This window comes from Mercenaria mercenaria, chromosome 10, assembly GCF_021730395.1.
Source record: "Mercenaria mercenaria strain notata chromosome 10, MADL_Memer_1, whole genome shotgun sequence".
NCBI classification, from domain to species: domain Eukaryota; kingdom Metazoa; phylum Mollusca; class Bivalvia; order Venerida; family Veneridae; genus Mercenaria; species Mercenaria mercenaria.
Window position 1 is genome coordinate 59645208 of NC_069370.1, and position 19438 is coordinate 59664645.

General features: G+C 35.9%; 1 protein-coding gene across 1 annotated transcript in view; it reads left to right on the forward strand.

Annotated features, from left to right (window-relative positions):
- LOC123530785 (uncharacterized) overlaps positions 1–18532 on the forward strand; it is a 49691-nt gene extending 31159 nt beyond the window's left edge. Inside the window, exons 6-11 of the mRNA XM_053516938.1 lie at positions 7151–7156; positions 7532–7618; positions 9005–9075; positions 12888–13007; positions 14986–17288; positions 18419–18532. Coding sequence (XP_053372913.1) covers positions 7151–7156; positions 7532–7618; positions 9005–9075; positions 12888–13007; positions 14986–15232 — 531 coding nt within the window. The 3' untranslated portion in view covers positions 15233–17288; positions 18419–18532. The remainder of the gene's footprint in view (positions 1–7150; positions 7157–7531; positions 7619–9004; positions 9076–12887; positions 13008–14985; positions 17289–18418) is intronic.
- Positions 18533–19438: the final 906 nt, after the last annotated feature.

The following is a 19438-nucleotide window of genomic DNA, read 5'->3' on the forward strand; positions in this document are numbered from 1 at the left end:
GTTACAGCCCTTTTAAAAAAGGGACATAGGGCAGTTTGTTCAATATTATTGCTGACCTTCAAAAAACGGGAAACCTTTTAAAAACCCTCCACCCCTCATGAATAACAAGGCGCCATCTGAAAAACAAGACCATTTTTGTTTTAAAACTTAAAACACACCCCTTTTTGCCTTTTTGCCGGAGTTTTTTGAAATAATTTTTTTAAAATTGTTTTGTTTCCCTTTCTATGTTTGGGTGATACATTTCTTCTGCAGTAAGTAGTATAAAAAGGGAATTGTTTTTTGTTCATACAGGTTTTCCTAGGTAAGAATTCCTTACCGAAGCATTCAGGACAATTTTTTACACTCATTCAAGAGTACCATAACTCACCTTTTCAATTTTTGATTTTCCCTAAAAATGCCCAGTGCTTGAGGGCCACAATGATATGTTCTTCTTGTATTCTAGATGTCAGAAAACTCTGCGAAAGAGCCCCCACAAGGATCACACTGCTTAGAGCATGTTGTACTTTTTTTCCCCGTATTTTTAACCTTTTGAAAAAAGAAGACTTTTAATAGTTCATATCCAACCCTTTTTAAAATGGGGCGAGAGCTGTTGAACTTCACTTTTTTTCCTCTAGACAAGTTCTTAAGTCTGACGGACTATAGATTAACTTTCCATTTTCTTTCAAATGTCCCTTACTTTCATTCAGCAACCGAAAAAGCCCATTTAGGGTCCCGAGTTTTTTAGAACTGTAGCATTTTTAAAGGGAAATCATATTTTTTCCCTTTTTTTACCAAAAATTTCTTTTCATAATGCTGTTTTCAGGTGTAAAGGACCAAGATCTGAAGTGTTCATGACAAACCGTATACGTTATCAAACAAACAAATCGGGACAGCTGTAACAAGTCTGTTAAAAACTATTGTAGTTTGTTTTTACTGTTTGAGTAGTCCCTTCTTTACTTGAATAACAAGAAACTTTTTGCCGCAAAGATCTATAATGCTAACAGCATGTTCTTCAGAGCTGAAACAAAAAAACTGCAAGAAAAAATATTCAAAATATCTTGTTTTTTTTTAAGCTATGATTAATTTAAAGAGAATTCCTATATTTTTTCCTTTCATAGATTTTTTTTTAAATTTCCTAATATGGAAAAAATTTTCTGAAAACAATGAACAAAAAAAACAAAAGGTCACCAGGCTTGTTTTTGTGAAAAATTGTTTTGAACAACCCACTGTTGCTGAAAAGCACGATTTTTCGAATTTTTTTAAATTTTTGCTTTTTTTTAGATACCAACCCAAAATTTACATCCCGGAAGCAAAAAATATGTTTTTTCTTTTTCGATTTATTATTAAATTTTTTGATATCATAGTCATATTTGTAATACTATTCCTTCAAAATGGGGACAAATGAAAAAAAAAAAATTTACAATTTCTTTTTTGAACTTTTTTCAAAGAAAAATCCCATAGTGAAGAATTTTTTTTTTAATTTTGTAAAAAACTCTTTCATAGAATTTTTTTTTTTTCTTTTTGTGTAAGAAATTTTTTTGAGCATAAAAATGCAAAAAATGATGGGGCCTAGCTAAATTTTATGTTTAAGACCCCTTTGAATACAACACCTGTTCGGACGGAATGCCGCGAACATGGCCCCAAAATTTATTACAGTTTGTCTGTAAAAGTTAAAAAAAAGTTTTTAAAAAAAACTTTTTTCTTTCATAATTGAAAATTTAAAAAATTGAAAGGTATATTGTCTTTCAGTACAAGTCAATTAATTTTCATATAAAACAACACTGTCTTTGTACTAAAAGCGATGTGAAAAAAAACAACCACAGAAATGCAAGAACCTGTCGGATGATACTTTTAATACAAAAAACCAGATAACATTTTATTACTGTAACTTCAAAAATGTTATTTCTTCAATTCCCCTATTTAAGATTGAACATGTTTAACAAAAAGTTGACTTCAGTTCGTTTTCCCTAGAAGTGTCGGTGCCAGAAAGATGCGATAAAAACAAAGGAAAATTTCCCCCTTTAAAGGGAAACCCCTTCCAAGATTCTAAACAAAAAAGTTATTTTTAGTCAGCGTAATTTCCAAAAAGGTTATAGTAAATTATTTTGGTAAGCAAGTAAGGCAAACTTGATTGAGACCACTTTTTTTTCCCGCCCAAGGGGGGTTTCTTAATTTTACATGGAACAAAAAAGATAAATTGCTTTTTTGGACATGTTTTTATTCTATCCTATTAACCATGATGGGCCCAAATTTGACAACAGACCCCGTTCTCAGTGGGGTAGTTGCCCGCTGTTTTAAAATACACCCAAAAGTTTTTTTCCCCGGTCATACTGTCCCTATTTCTATGTAATTCCAATTTCCATAAACCAAAAAAGTATGTAAATGTTACAAACAGTAGTGGTCATGGAGTAGCAACTTTTTTGTTGTTGAAAAGAGGGTCCATGTTGTTATTGCTCAAAAGCCCAAAGTCTTTTAAAAAAACAGCGTGAGTATGTGACCTCAAAACTACGCTATTAAGTTTTTTTTTGATTTTTATATTTAAAAAAATTTATAAGTATAGAATTTTTTCCTGTATGGGCATTGGGGGATTTGTACGCATGTATGGGCAGGTGCCAGCTATTATGTGTAGAGCTAGGAGCATATGACATTTTTTGAGGGGTTCGTTCTTTGTCAGGTGCATTTACCCCCGTGGTTTGCTCACTGGTGTCAAAGTAAATGGTGTGCCGACGCCTGAGCGGGGTTTGGCCCGGTTGGGGAATCAAAAGATAAAAAGGGGGGGAGGTGCAGTGTTAGTGAGTTGGAGAACCCACACAGGCGAAGCTAGTTTAAAATTTGGTAAAGCTACAAACTAGATCCTGGCGGTCGTGGGTTCGAGCCCCTCGGCTGCCTTTCCCCCTTTGTTTATATATCAGGTTTTTATCTAGAATAAACAGTGTCAGTGAATAGTGATAAAAGAAGATTTTTAAAATTGAAGCGACCCCCACCAAATCCACTTTAAAAAAAATTGGGGGACTAAATTTTGCCCTTTTTCTTTAAACAAACATTAATTTGTTTTGACACCAAGGGGAGGGTCATATAACCTTTTTTTTTGGGAAAGTAAATTTTAACACTTCCAAACACTGTCTTCACGTTGATGTTTGCGGGGCTTTTTTTTCTTATATAAAATTGTGCAAAAAACCGGTTTGGGGGGCGTTTATTATTTTTACAGTTTTTACAATTATCCCCCTTTTTTTAAAAGGGCCCTTTTAGTGCAAAGAAATTTCGTTGAAGGGCAAAGGGGGCAAAGTTCAATCATATGACAAAATCAAAATAGATTTAAAAAAAGGGGAATAAAAATTTAACAATGCCCTTTTTGCTATGAATAAATTGAGAAAGTTTGCAAAAAAACTTCTTAAAATTTTATTTAAATATTGCATACAAAGTCCAGTGAATAAATTTTTAAATCAAAAGGTTTTCGTATTTTGGCTGAATTTAATCAAATGCTTTTTCTTTATTTAAAAAAAAACAATTAAATTTTATGATGAATATAAAAAATTTTAAGTTTTCAATGGGGTTTCAATTAAAAGGGCATGTTACATTACAAATTTACAAATACATACAAAAAGGAAAGCATATTAAAAAAACGACATGGGAAAAGAATTTTCCAGCATTGGAAGGAAATTGGGATACTGAAAACCAAATTTCATAATGTGTGAAATGGCGGATGTCCCCTTCCATATCAGCCTGCCAGTGGCTCAAAATCATTTGTTTTCCAATAAAGGTTAAGGTTAAGCCGGTGTAGGGGCGGGGGGGTGTTGCAATTTCATTACCTTCATGAAAATACAATCAAATGGGTTGCATTATTCTTTGGGTTTCATTCTTTGCTTCTAAAGGATCTTTTTACAGATTTTTTCGTTTAAACCCCATTTCCCCATTTTGTAAACTTTGCGTTGATTCCAACCTTTTTTGGATCTAAAACCCGAATATTCCTTCTTTTTTTTTGAGCCTTTTCCTAAGCCCATACGTCCCCTTTTTTTTGCAATCTTTGTAAAAATATACCATTTACAAATACCCCAAAATGTCTGTTTTTTTTTTTACAGATAAGCAAGGTCTGTGTAAAATTTTAAAGAAGGGGCATTTTGGTTTTGTAAAAGTTGACATTTTTTTCATTTGATCTGTATTTTGTGTTTAGTGTTTAAGGGCCCCAAAGTGGGAATGGACTTTAGATCTTTTTCTCCTGCATTGTCAAAGGAGAACTGCATATTATCTTTATCTTTTTATACAATTATCACAACAGGTTTTGTGACCCTCCCCCAGACCAACCCTCCCCCAATTTTTGATGTTGTGCCTGCATGATTTTATCTAAGAGGTGCAAATATTTACATACATATACAAAAAAGCCTGCTTGCTTCTTTAATTGGTATTTTATGCTGCTGTTAACATGAGTAGTATGTCAAACAATATATCTCATGTAGGAAGTGATCAAAAAGTAAAAAAAAAAAAATTCGTTTTTTATTGTTTTGAGCAACTTGTATCATGGAGGACTAGACGATCATTTTGCTTGACTGAACACCAGAAGTTACCACAGTACTCCCGCAGAAAAGGCTTTTTTATAACGTCAAAAATGTTATATTGGAAAAATACCCTCCCACATCTTTTTGTGCTAACACAATCAACGCCAATCACTGATGCTTTTTGTGCTTGAAGTTTGGGGAAATTATTTGTGGAGTCAGCAACACCTGCGGTACATTTTAAAGCTACTCATCCTTTTGTTTTGTTAAATAAAAATTTATGGACTACCTGAAGCTATCATTATTTGGAAAAAATACGAAAATAAAAAGGTGGTAGAATAAATTTTGTAAAATTACGTATTTGTAAAAATTTTACAAACCAAAAAATACAGGGTGCAAAGACTTTTAAAAAATTTTTGGGGAAAAGAGTTAATTTTTTGGGGTGTAGCATTTTTTTTTGCCTACCAGGGTTGTTAATAATTTTCTTTCAAAAGTAAAGCATTAAATTAGCATTACTTCCCCCCAAAAAAACGGGATTTAAAATTTGCTTAGCATTTTCTCATTTTGTCAAAATAATGCATTAAATTACACTAATAGGGTGCTTAGATTTTCATTACTTTTTTTGGGAAACATTGCAGTTTTAATCAAATCATATTTTTTTGTTGTTTTTTTTTCATTTAACATTTTTGTTTTTTATTTTTTGCAGAACATTTACAATCATTTTTAATGAAATCAATCTACCAACTAGGGATTATATAAATTTGAGAATACTTGAAAAGATCCAACGCCCATAAGAAAACGGCATTTAAAATTTTTCAGTATTTTTTTATTTTAGTCTCCATGGCTGATATTTTAATGTATTTTAGTTTCACTGTTTCATTTTATGAACATGAGTGCTCAAGATTTGGCGTTTAGTCTGCTTTCAGTATTTTCCTAGGGAAACTAAGCTAAATACTGCATAACTTTCTTTTATTTATCTGAATTTTTCTTTTACCATTCCCTTACTTTAAAAAAACGAGGGCCCTGTGGCCCTATACCCCCTCACCTGAGTTTAATTTCTTTTTGAAATAAATTTTTTGCTAAAGCTAAACAAATAACCCATGGGTGGGGGCAATTGACCCGGAGGTCATGTTTGAACAAATTTTGTAGAAGTCTATAGGCCCATGTACATGTCAAATATCTAGATCTAAGCCTTCTGGTTTATTTTTAGAAAATTTTTGAAAATTGTCCTATGTAAAATCAAGTGACCCCTGGGGTGGGGTCAATTTTAACCCCGGGGGTCATGATTTGAATAAATTTTGTAGAGGTCCACTAGGCAATGCTATATATGAAATATCTAAGCTCTAGGCCTTCTGGTTTATTTTGAAGATTTTTCTATGTACAATCAAGTAATCCCATGGGGCGGGGTAAATTTGACCCCGGGGGTTATGATTTGAACAAATTTTGTAGAAGTCTACTAGGCAATGTTACATATCAAATATCTAAGATCTAGGCCTTCTGGTTTATTTTTAGAAAATTTTTGAAGATTTTCCTATGTAAAATCAAGTGACCCCTGGGGTGGGGTCAATTTTGACGCCGGGGGTCATGATTTGGACAAATTTTGTAGAGGTCCACTAGGCAATGCTACATGTCAAATATCTAAGCTCTAGGCCTTCTGGTTTATTTTTAGAAATTTTTTGAAGATTTTCCTATGTAAAATCAAGTGACCCCTGGGGCAAGGTCAGTTTTGACCCTGGGGTCATGATTTGAACAATTTTAGTAGAGGTCCACTAGGCAATGCTACATGTCAAATATCTAAGCTCTAGGGCTTCTGGTTTTTGAGAAGAAGATTTTTTAAGATTTTCCTATGTAAAATCAAGTGACCCCTGGGGCGGGGTCAATTTTTACCCTGGGGTCATGATTTGAACAAACTTGGTAGAGGTCCACTAGGCAATGCTTCACACCAAATATCTAAGCTCTAGGGCTTCTGGTTTTTGAGAAGAAGATTTTTAAAGTTTTTCCTTTTGGTTGCCATGGCAACCAGAATTCTGTATGGAATTCAATTCTTTGAACAATTTTTAAAGAAGACCATCAAAGGAACAACCCTGTGAAGTTTCATCAAAATTGGCCTGTTGGTTTAGGAGGAGATGTTGTTTAAAGGAAAGTGTGGACGGACGGACGACGGACGGACGGACGCCGGACGGTGAGCGATCACAATACCTCACCCTGAGCACTTTGTGCTCAGGTGAGCTAAAAACACTTATGTTGAAAGTCAAGTACCTGTTTAATGACTTTCTAACAGCCTATTTGACATGTAAAAGCTAGCAGCCTTGAGGTCTTTAACATCACTCAGTAGCATACTGTTAATTGATACAAAAGGTGTCAAAAGATAACAATAGATTCTGTTTGATATTTTGGTTGACAAAACTAATTATGTCACACTTTAATTGTTATGAATTTGCACTTTGGAGCTGTCCCAGATTTTAAATGTATAGTTCAATGCATTAATTTGCATTAGATACACTGTGAATGTTATTGAAAATTTAATTAGTTGCAAACAAATAGTGCTAGTGTTTTAAGTAAAATGGTGCGTTCAAAAATGTTTCATAACTAGATAGCCCATATATGATTTAAATTTTATCAGTATTTAGGCAGAATATTGTGCATACCTGAACATTTGGATTGTGTTTTATATCCTTCAGATCGAGGTTTGTGGTATATCTCTGAATCTGATCTGATTCACACCAAGTTAACTTGAACCTTGTATTTCCAGTGATACAGAAAATAATGCCTAAGTAATGCTAAGCATTAGCATTAGCATTACTAACTTTGGCATTAAATTAGCATTATTTTTAATGCTAAAGTTATGGCATTAATTGTTACTTGGCATTATTTGAAAAAAAATAATGCATTATTCATGCATTAGCATTACTACAACCCTGGCTCTGACAAGTGAAAGTACACTATTAGTGAAATTGTGGTGTTTCATAAATAGAGTAGATCTAGTATTTTCAGGAAAAAAGTGAGTTCATTTAAGAAGTTATAAATGTATTGAGAGAAATGTGACTTGAATTTTTACTTAGGAACCTACTGGCAGCACCAGCAATACAGAGGAGAGCTTTGAAGAAGCAGGCACACCAGCAATGCAGAGGAGAGCTTTGAAGAAGCAGGCACACCAGCAGTGCAGAGGAGAGCTTTTGTAGAGGAGAGCTTTGAAGAAGCAGGCACACCAGCAATGCAGAGGAGAGCTTTGAAGAAGCAAGCACACCAGCAATGCAGAGGAGAGCTTTTGTAGAGGAGAGTTTTGAAGAAGCAGGCACACCAGCAATGTAGAAGAGAGCTTTGAAGAAGCAAGCACACCAGCAATGCAGAGGAGAGCTTTGAAGAAGCAAGCACACCAGCAATGTAGAGGAGAGCTTTGAAGAAGCAGGCACACCAGCAATGCAGAGGAGAGCTTTGAAGAAGCAGGCACACCAGCAATGCAGAGGAGAGCTTTTGTAGAGGAGAGCTTTGAAGAAGCAGGCACACCAGCAATGTAGAAGAGAGCTTTGAAGAAGCAGGCACACCAGCAATGTAGAAGAGAGCTTTGAAGAAGCAGGCACACCAGCAATGTAGAGGAGAGCTTTGAAGAAACAGGCACACCAGCAATGTAGAGGAGAGCTTTGAAGAAGCAGGCACACCAGCAGTGCAGAGGAGAGCTTTGAAGAAGCAGGCACACCAGCAGTGTTATTCAGACGCAACAGACTCAGCTTGGTAACAATGTATTAGTGGGTTTAAATTAAACTACAGTATAACCTCTCCAGAGCGGCCCTCTCTTAAACAAAAACCTCTCTGTAACAACATCATCAAAATTTCCCTAAGCTGACAATATACTATCAAATTTTCCTCTCCAGAACAACAACCTCTGCATAACAGTCAATATTTGTATCTCCAAAAGGGAGTTGCTCTACAGAGGTTGCACTGTATTGCGTTTCACGTTTTTTAATTGATTTTGTAAGTGACGATAGGAAAGAACTTGCATACAACTGTATTTTTGAAAAGAGGCATTCATTGAAGTTTCTGTAAGAAAAGTGTAGTATCTACAAATAAACTATTTAAAAAAGTCGGTTATTAAATTGGCAAATATTGTGGGGGGACTTAATTTGCATTAACATACCAATAGTAAACTTTGGCAATAGGTGGCTTAAAGAAAAACCAAATTTGGTATTGTATATTGGGTCAAGTAAATGTACCTTCAGTGGTGTGGAATGGATGGGTATCGATTCAAATCCCACCCCGGGTCATCATTTTATTCTTTTTTGGTAATAAAAAAAGTTTTGATGATTTGAATCAGGAATGACTTATGGCAGCTGGAATTCTGGTTTACATAAAATTTCCATGTTTCTGCAACCTGTTGCGTTTTATGCTGGACATGAGAATGCATACTATTGCCTTTGGCATTGTAGTATAAGGTTAAACTTGAGATGGCATCTGGTCCAGCTGTGAATACACTTTTGACTACTCACCAACACACACAGATAAGTACATACATGTAACTTTTGAAGTTTATTTTACAGAACAGGAGAATCCAGACAGACGATGGTGAATCTCGTTGCGAAACAGCAACAGTAAGAAATACATCTGTATGGTAAGTTCAGTATTTTCAAATTTTAAGCACCTGCAAATTTCTGCTTTCCTCAGTTTTTCTTGTAAGCTCATCTGTCCACCATCTATGAAACACAATAGAGGCCACATTTTTAGCTCACGTGAGCCAAAGGGTCATGGTGAGCTAACATAATCACTTTATGTCCATCATTGCGCAGTGTGCATCATAAAACATATGGGTTGTAAACACTCAGGAAAATAGTAGAAAAACCTTTTAAACACAATAGGGGTTTTATTTATGAAAGAATTTGCATTGAATTTACTCAGAATGATTGTCTTGATGATATCTATGTCAAGTTTGAACCTGGGTCAGGCGGGGTCAAAAACTAGGTAACCGGGCCCAGTGAAAGAAAATTCTAGGAAATACATTGGAGACCATACATTTCAACCCAGATTTAATGAACTTGATCAAAATGTCATTCTTGGCGACATACAGGTCTTATTTGAAACTGGGTCATTTTGGTCAAAAACTAGGTCACTAGATACTTGCCTTGCAACAATCTATACTTATACCAACAAAGTTTAGGGGGTATATAGGAGTGAGCTTGTTGGTCGGTTTGTCAGTCGGTTGGTCGGTCCGTTGGTTTTCATGGTTTCTGGACAGAAACTGAAGAAAGGCTTGATAGATTTAAATAATTTCTGGTACATGGGTGTAACATCATAAACTACAGGTCAAATTCGACTTTGAGGTCAGAAGGTCAAAGATCAAGGTCACAAGGACCTGGAACAGTTAAACAGTTTCCGGATGATAACTTGAGAACGCTTAGGCCTTGGATCATGAAAGGTGAAGGGAGTTTGGCCACATAACCAGGAGATGACCCCTATTGATTTTGATGTCAGTAGGTCAGAGGTCAAGGTCACAGTGACCCAGAACAGTTAAACCATTTCCGGACGATAACTTCAGAATGTTTCGGCCTAGTATCATGAAACTTTATAGGGAGGTTGATCATGAACAGCAGATAACCCCTATTGATTTTGAGGTAAGTAGGTCAAAGATGAAGGTCATATTGACCCAGAATAGTAGAATTTTTTTGCAGGCTTGACAGATTTAAATCATTTTTGATACACAGATGTAACATCATCAAATATAGGACAAGTTAGACTTTGACATTGACTTACTTCTGTGACAAGGCTGTATTGTGAGGGTATAATTTGTCACTCCTGTGACAGCTCTACTTTATATCAGCTGTACTTAGGTGAGCAATTTAGGGTCATTGGGACCCTCTTTGTTGCTTAAAAGGAGCTGAATGTGCAATTTCAAACATGAGAAATATGACAAAATAACATTGCACACATTGTGGATACAAGCAGAGATGTGCTCATGAGTCTGTCCTAATGCAAAAATATTTCAGCTTAATTTAGCTTTCATTGGGAGCTTGCCCGCTTAGCTCAGTAGGGAGAGCGTTGGTTTACGGATAGCGGGGTCGCAAGTTCGATTCCAGGGGGTGGGGGGGGGGGGGGGGGGGCATATGTTCTCCGTGATGATTTGATAAAAGACATTGTGTCTGAAATCATTCGTCCACACCTCTGATAATTCATGTGGGGAAGTTGGCAGTTACTTGCAGAGAACATGTTTGTACCGGTACAGAATCCAGGAACACTGGTTAGGCTAACTGCCCATCGTTACATGACTGAAATACTGTTGGAAAACAGCGTTAAACCCAAAACAAACAAAAGCTTTTATTGGAAGAATCAGTTCCTTCGTTTAAAGTAATTGTAGGTTTCACAGTCATACATTAATTCACTCGTCCATCCCCCTACCCTTCCATCATATAAAATTGTGACTTCAGCATCAGCTACAGAATTGCTCAGCTTAATCACTTTACACAGCAACAGCTATACATATAACCAATTTGTCATTGTTGTTTAATCCCTATCCTCTGAAAGTATAAAAGTATTGAGTACTTGGTAACTGAAAACTGGAAAATGCATATTTTAAAATATGAATGCTATCTGAAAGACTGAAAAGCATTAAGGAGAGACACTGCGCAAAAAAAAAGTTATACACAGAAAAAATGAAGGTGACTCTTGCTGACATTTAAAGTAGGATAAAGTATGCATGTATTATACTGCCTGTATTTTAGCCCCTTTTTAATTCACGTTGTTGTTGTTCTAGTTTGCTATCGTGTAGCTGTTAACTCATATGAGAATGTGATGCCACATCATTGTCATCCTTGGTAGTTTTTTAAACTCATTTGCATATATGTCACTTTTGGGAAGGAGTTTATTCTGATTCGCTGCTGAAGCGACCAGAATTTTGTATATATTGGCTGAAAACATCTATCAGTTCTCTCCTTGCCTCAACCCTTATATCAGCCAGTTCTCCTACTAGGGTAGATATTGATATGTTACCACAATTAATGTTTTCCCTGTATAGTATTGTCTCTATGTCTCTTTCAAGTATCTCTCTCTGTTGTGTAAGTCTGGCACAATGAAAAATGTAATGTTGTACTGTTTCTGGTACCTTGCATTGGCTGCACATTGCTGATTTTGTTGGATCAATTTTTGACCAGTGTGCGTTTAATCTTGAGTGACCGCATAATAACTGATTAATAATACAAAAAATCTTCCTGTTTTCCTCTCCTACCATAGACCTAGCTCCTGCTTCCTGGTAAACTTCCTGAATATTTTCAACGTTTTCTGACAGGTTGTATTAAAATTTTGTTGTTCCATTTTTCTTTTATTTTTTCTTTCATATTTTTAACAACTTCCCTAGCATATCCCTCTTATTTGTGACCTCTGTCTCATCTTTGGAGCACATTTCTATAGCTGCAGCTTTTGCCTGTGCATCTGCCAACTCGTTTCCTGTTATGTTTTTATGGCCTGGAATCCAATGATCTTCAATTTTGTACTTTTTATCTTGTAGGCCTGACAAATATTTCTTGATGGTTAGAATATTTTCAATCATTTGAGTAGGGACCTCTTTACAAAACACTGAGGTGATTGCAGCCTGGCAGTCAGTGAAGATGTGAGTATTTTTTGATGTAGGTGTTTTTACCTCAGTGAGGAATTCCAGTGCAATTTCAATACCTACGATCTCTCCCGCAAAATTATTTCCAAATTTGCTTACTGGCTTCTTCAAGAGGATTGAAGATGATTCATACCCATTTAGATAAATTGCTGCTCCAGCTCCTGTTGGGCCAGGGTTCCCTATTGCCGATCCGTCTGTGAAGGCTAAGATACAATTGTCTTTACAAGACCCTAATACTTCTTTTATATTGACCACCTGTATTTCCTTAGAGTCATGAAATGTTTCTACATGTATATATTCTTTGGCTCTAGACAGCCCAAAATGTTCTTTACTGTATTCAAATTCTTTTTCAATATGTTCTAATCTCACATCTTCTCTAACCTCATTAAATCTACTGACTAGTAACTGAAATGTTTTTGGTCTTCCTCTGTGGTTATAACATTCTGCCATCCATGCATTAAATTCTTCCTTCAAAGGATCTGTCTCTCGTTTCTCAGCTATTCTTATCAACTCTTGACACTGTCTTAATTTCATATGCAGTTCAATAGGGGTGCAATTAGTCAGGACTTCTAGTGTGTCTGTACTGGTACTTGATACACATCCAGTTGCTTTCAGCATTGCGCTTCTCTGGATTCCATTAAACTGTCTGTAATAACTGTCAGTTGCTGTAACAAGTAAAGGTGCTCCATAGTCTATTACTGGCAATACCAAAGATTTGTACAATCTCATATAGTTAGATTGTGAACAACCTGTATTTTGATTGATGAAAAAAAAAAGATGTTAATATTTCTCAGTGCTGCATATCCTGATTCATGTCATTTCAGCAGTAAAAGTGTTATTGAAATTTGTGACAGTGAGGACGAGGAAATATCCAGAGCAATAGAAGCCAGTCTGAATGACAGTCAGTCTCTTCAGATTATTGTTCTCTGTTTAGTTCACCTGAAGTGTACTTTAGGTTTTCCCTTCACTAGTCTGAGCAAACTTTTTTTATACTTAGGTGGCTAGGAGAACAATAGATAATTTTAAATTCCATTCATTATGTCACTTACATGGCTAAAATATTCTCTTGCGTGGCTAAAAGAAGAAAAGAATGGACAATAGGATAGTCAAAAAGTATCATAAAGTCAGGATGTCTGTCCATCCATCTGAACCCTTTTCTGGAGCATAATTCTACCACTAAAGGGACTTTGTTGAAACTGTTGGGAAGTGCATTGTACAAAAAACAGAACTGTGGCTATCCCTGTTATTATTTTATGTATTAATGCGTGTCCAGAGCATGACTTGAAGTCTTGATAAGTGATTGTCTTCATACTACAGTTCACACAATTGAGTGGAAGTGCATTGACAAAGAAAGACTACATTAGCTGTCCCCATTCATTGACAATCTATCTTGATGTCAAAAGTCAAAAACAAAGGTCTTAGAGAAGAAGTGTATTTTGACCTTGTTTTTAGCTCCACTTTCAGAGGATATGGCTGCTATTCTACTCACCCCAGCGTCGGCATTGGCTTTCTTGGTTAATGTTTTTCAGCAACCTTTGTTTTTCTGTCATAATTTCATTACTGTTCATCCAGTCTTACTGCAACTTCACATAAACATTGTGCAGCATACAGACAAAGTATATGCAGGGGCCCATTATAGCCAAGGTCAAGGTCACCAAGCTGTTATACTTAGATTATTTTCATGTTAAAATTTTTGGGCAGGCTTCGTTTTATGCACGTATCTTTAATACCATCATAGATAATGACTTGAAAGTCTAAATATATTTTTATCATAATCATCTGCATGTGTGGAAACAATCCCCATAACTCTGATTTGTATTTTTGACAGAATTATGCCCTTCCCTGACGGTTTTTGGCAACCTTTGTTTTCTGGACATAGCTTTGGTAATGTAAAAGATAATGACTTGAAACTCAAAAGGTATCTTCATCTTTAACATCTACATGTGTTGAAACAATCCCCATAGCGTTGTTTTTTGTTGTTTGTTTTTTGACAGAGTTATGCCCAATTCATACTTTGTTAAATTTTTTTGGGCAAACTACGTTTTCTGGACATACCTTAGGTACTATCGATGATAATGACTTGAAGCTCAAAATACATCTTTATCATCATTATCGGCATATGTGGAAACAATCCCCATAACTTTGGTTTGTTCTTTTTTTGAGACGGAATTATACCCCTTTAATACTTTGTTTGAAGCTTTGGATAAGCTTTGTTTTCTGGACATATTTTTTTATAATATCAACATCTGCATGTGTTGAAACAATACCTATAACTCTGATTTGCCTATTTGAAAGAATTATGCCCCTTTCATACTTGGTTACAGTCTTAGGGCACTCTTTTGTTTTCTGGACATATATTTGATACTATGAAAAATATTGACTTGAAATTCAAAATATATCTTAACCATCAACAGTCACATATGTAGAAACAATACCCATAACTTGAATTTGCATTTTTGACAGTATTATGCCCTTATACTTGACCTTTAAACCCTATGAGTAGAGGGTCTTTCTAAATCTTAGTGTATTCCTTTTTAAAATTTACAAAATGAAGGTCTCTTATCATTGACACAAATCCATTTTACTATCTAATCACCAAAGAGTGGATCATGCTGTCTTATTGACAGCTCTTGTTAATTATTTGATTTTTATTTAACCTCCCTTTCATGTGAAAAATTTGCTTCAGTGGTGAAATTGGCCATGTCTAACATGGCTCTGTTTCTAAAAGAAAAAAAAACAAAAAACAAACATGGCACAGAAATTTTATTGTGAGCTGATATGATCCATCATTCATTTGTCAGCAGATGGCTTGTTTACAGAATAAAGGCCACTGTTTTGGTCCAGCAAGAATCAAATTGAATGTTCTTGTAAATTGTAACCTGTAAAATAAAATGCATGGGTGTGTTATAATTTCACTTCCAGGAATGAAGAAAGCTCCATAGAGCAGGTTATTAAAGATTTCCATGTTGCAGCTGTAAATAAGGATGTAAGGATTAATGTAATAGTTTCTCAGAGCAGAGTCTTGGATAGTGCTTTTCTGGGAATATGCAGAAAGTCATTTAATCTCAAAGGACAGTTGTATGTAAAATTCAGTGGTGAGGATGGGCAAGACCATGGAGGACAAAGAAGAGAATTTTTATGCCCCCGAAGGGAGGCATATAGTTTTTGAACCGTCTGTCTGTCTGTCGGTCTGTCAGTCTGTCGGTCTGTCCGCAATTTTCGTGTCCGGTCCATATCTTTGTCATCAATGGATGGATTTTCAAATAACTTGGCATGAATGTGTAGCACAGTAAGACGACGTGCAGTGCGCAAGACCCAGGTCCGTAGCTCAAAGGTCAAGGTCACACTTAGACGTTAAAGGATAGTGCATTGATGGGCGTGTCCGGTCCATATCTTTGTCATCGATGGATGGATTTTCAAATAACTTGGCATGAATGTGTACCACAGTAAGATGACGTGCAGTGCAGAAGACCCAGGTCCGTAGCTCAAAGGTCAAGGTCACACTTAGACGTTAAAGGATAGTGCATTGATGGGCGTGTCCAGTCCATATCTTTGTCATCGATGGATGGATTTTCAAATAACTTGGCATGAATGTGTACCACAATAAGACGACGTGTCACACGCAAGACCCAGGTCCGTAGCTCAAAGGTCAAGGTCACACTTAGACGTTAAAGATCATTTTTCATGATAGTGCATTGATGGGCATGTCCGGTCCATATCTTTGTCATTCATGCATGGATTTTAAAATAACTATGCATGAATGTGTGACACAGTAAGACGATGTGTCGCGCGCAAGACCCAGGTCCGTAGGTCAAAGGTCCTAAACTCTAACATCGGCCATAACTATTCATTCAAAGTGCCATCGGGGGCATGTGTCATCCTACGGAGACAGCTCTTGTTCAGGTAAAAAATAAACCTATAATGTTTTTATGTCGCCCACAAAGTGGTAGGCATATACCATTGCACTTTTCCATACGTCCGGTCATATGTAGATGAGTACCTCCAATAAATTTTGTGAGTCCAACTCCTCCACTTGAAAGATTTTCTTTAGACTTTCACAGATGATCAAAGAAAGAAATTTTTGCTGCGGCTATTTGTACTAGATTTATGTTACTTTATTATTTCACTATTTACTGTATTGGGATAAAAAAATATTGGAGTATCTACTGTTGTAGAACCCACTATGGGAGCATACAAATGGTTCCACAGATATTCTTGTTTTTGAAGTATCTTTTCAGAGACAGTATGTATTTGACTTTGTCTGGAGAGTTACTATACTATTAAAGTTCAAAATGATGATGCCTCGATTTTTGTACCCTACGCACAATCAAGTTGTAAGTGATCAGTAGTAACCCTAGTTGTGCATGGTGCATGTTAGGTTCTTTCAAAAGAAAATTCTGCACAGTTATGGGACTTCATTTTTTGTTCATGTACTATATACATACAGTCTGCATATACAGTCTTGTGCGCACCAACTCTCCTCTTCCCCTTGACACAGTTTAATGAAACTTCATACAAGTGATCAGTACCAACCCCATTTGTGCATTGTGCATGTAAGGTTCTTTCAGAAAAGAATTGCAGAGTTATGGGAGTTTTTTTTTTTTACTATACTATACACACAGAGCCTGCATATGTAATATTTTTCGCACCTAATCTCCCGAACCCTTGCACACAATTTAATGAAAATTCACACAAATGATTAGTACCAACTCTAGTTGTGCATGATGCATGTTACGTTGTTTTAGATAAATATGCTGCAAAGTTATGGGACTTTGTGTTTTGTTACTATACTATATACATAAAGTCTGTATGTCTATATAATTATATAAAGTCTATATACTTACAGTCCACATAATTAGGCAATCTTGTGTGTGTCAAATTGCAGTGTACTGTGTCAGTGCATGTGGGGGATGGGGGTACATTCATCACCTTCAGTAATGGCTGTAGTTTAGGACAATTTTTAGTCATTTCAGGCTTGCTTTGAAGGAATTAATTAACTCCTCATTATTCGAGGGTCAAGAAAGTCAGAAGTACTTCTCACATGATGTAACAAGTTTGGATGCTAGAAAGTATAGGCTGGCTGGGAAGTTGGTAGCACTGTCGCTAGCTTAAGATGGCCCAGGGTTACATAGCCTGAATACAGATTTGTATGTCTCATGACAGGCTTGGAGCCAGAAATCTCAATAGCCAACTTTCCAGTACATGTACAACATATTATTGCAAAGGTAAAATATTGATTATGATTTTAAATCCACTATCGTTTACCTGTGACAGTTACTAAATATAACAAAATATTTGCCAAGACCTATTTCTTCTCTTTGCAAAATCGCTTGTTTTTGACTTCATCAATTTTCTGGGAAAGCATTCATTTGTGATAACATCTTTCATTGCATATACTATTATATGTTGTGACCTATTTTCACTTTTAATGGATGGAAGCCTTGTAAAATGTTAATAAATCAGTACTGGTTATCTGTAAGGATAAAAAAGTCTGTAAAAACGTCAGTTGATAACTTAATTACTATTAATGGTATTTTAACCAAATTTGGTGTGCCAGTAAATCACATATACAGGAAGGGTGAGATTATTTTGGTACTGCTATGTGAAAGGTCAAGGTCAATATTAATACAAACAGACAAAAATTTATAGTTAATAACCAGTTACCATAAAATAGGGTTGTAACGATATACTTGTCTCACGGTACAGTATGTCACATATCAGGATACAGATGCAATGATACGATACATATCACGATACAAATTGTTTACCAGAAGTAAGCATTCATGTGACAAAATGAAAAAAAAATTCATTGTTCCTACACTTGGACAGTACTTGCAATTTTGCTTGAATGTTAAATAAACTGTTATAAATGATAATATAAATGATGTATTTGTTTAGTTACTATCTTTAATACTGATTGTATGAAAGTTTTCATTCAGTGTCTTGAAACAGGCCTACGGTACAATAAACTTATTGCCAGACTAACGTATCGTGATACAGTGAATTTTGATATATCGTTACACCCTTACCATAAAGATATTTTATTTAAATTTGGTGCGCTGGTGGCATAGAGAGGATGTTTGGGATTGTTTTAAGTGTTACTAGAACAAAGATCAAGGTCACAGTGACTAAAAATAGTAAAACATATTACTTTTTTTCCCATTTGATAACTTCATTTGTGATAAAGATACTTGAAATTTATTTGGGGTGCAGCAATAGGTTGGAATCTATTTGGGGAATGGTAGCTTCAAGATCACAGTTACTAAAATACTGCATGTTTTTTCTCTTGCATTAATGCCAACCTCTCTTGATTCCTATGTTTCTTCCTCTACATATACATAATGTAACCTTTCAGGTTAAAGAAATAGATGATGATACAAAAAGGGACGTGTTTCTGAGGGATCACATGGATTGGTTCCTTGAGAGGGGATTTAGCGATATATATAGAATGACTTTAAACGAGAAAGAAAGCTTGTACAAATGACAATGAAACATTATATTTTTTACAGGTATGTAAAGGTTGAACATTTGTTACAGACAAGAATTCAATGAAACCTCACATCATTGATAGATATTAAGCATAGCATTGTGAAGTTTTTAACACCTTAAGTGATAGTTCTAGTTTTGAATATTGACCTTGAATGGCATTGACTGGCCTTGACTTGAAGCTACCTTAAGAAAAGTTGGTTGGTATAGTTTTACAAATTACAAATTCTTCACTGATACCTTTTGACCCACTTTCTTGGTTTTTTATGCCCCCAGCATCTACTGATGCGGGATGCATATAGTGATTGTCCTGTCCGTTCGTCCGTCTGTCCTTCCGTTCGTCTATCCGTACGAGGTTAACCAAATGGGACCGTTTCGTCTAGCATCAATACCCCTTACTAGAATGACTTGATACTAATGCAGATGTAACCTGTGAATATTCCTCATCTTCAAACATCACCGGACCTCAGTTTGACCTTGACCTTGACCTCATTTTGGACTTAGGTTGCTTTGTTTGGGTCATCTCTTGGTTAACCAAATGGGACCATTTCCTCTAGCATCAATACCCCTTACTAGAATGACATGATACTAATGCAGATGTAACCCTTGACCATTCCTCATCTTCAAACATCACCTGACCTCAGTTTGACCTTGACCTTGACCACGTTTTGGACTTAGGTTGCTTTGTATCGACAAGGATGCCACCAGGGGCATCAAGCGTTTAGTAAACGCAACTTCTTGTTTTTTCTTGCCATCATCAGTGTTATGCCTGTCCAAACTCTTTTGTTGCCTAGGCCTTTAATATGGCATGTTCTAATCTCTGGCCTGGCCTGGCCCGATGAGCCCAATTTCGGACTGAGCCGGGCCAGGCCAGGCCATAGATTTCAAT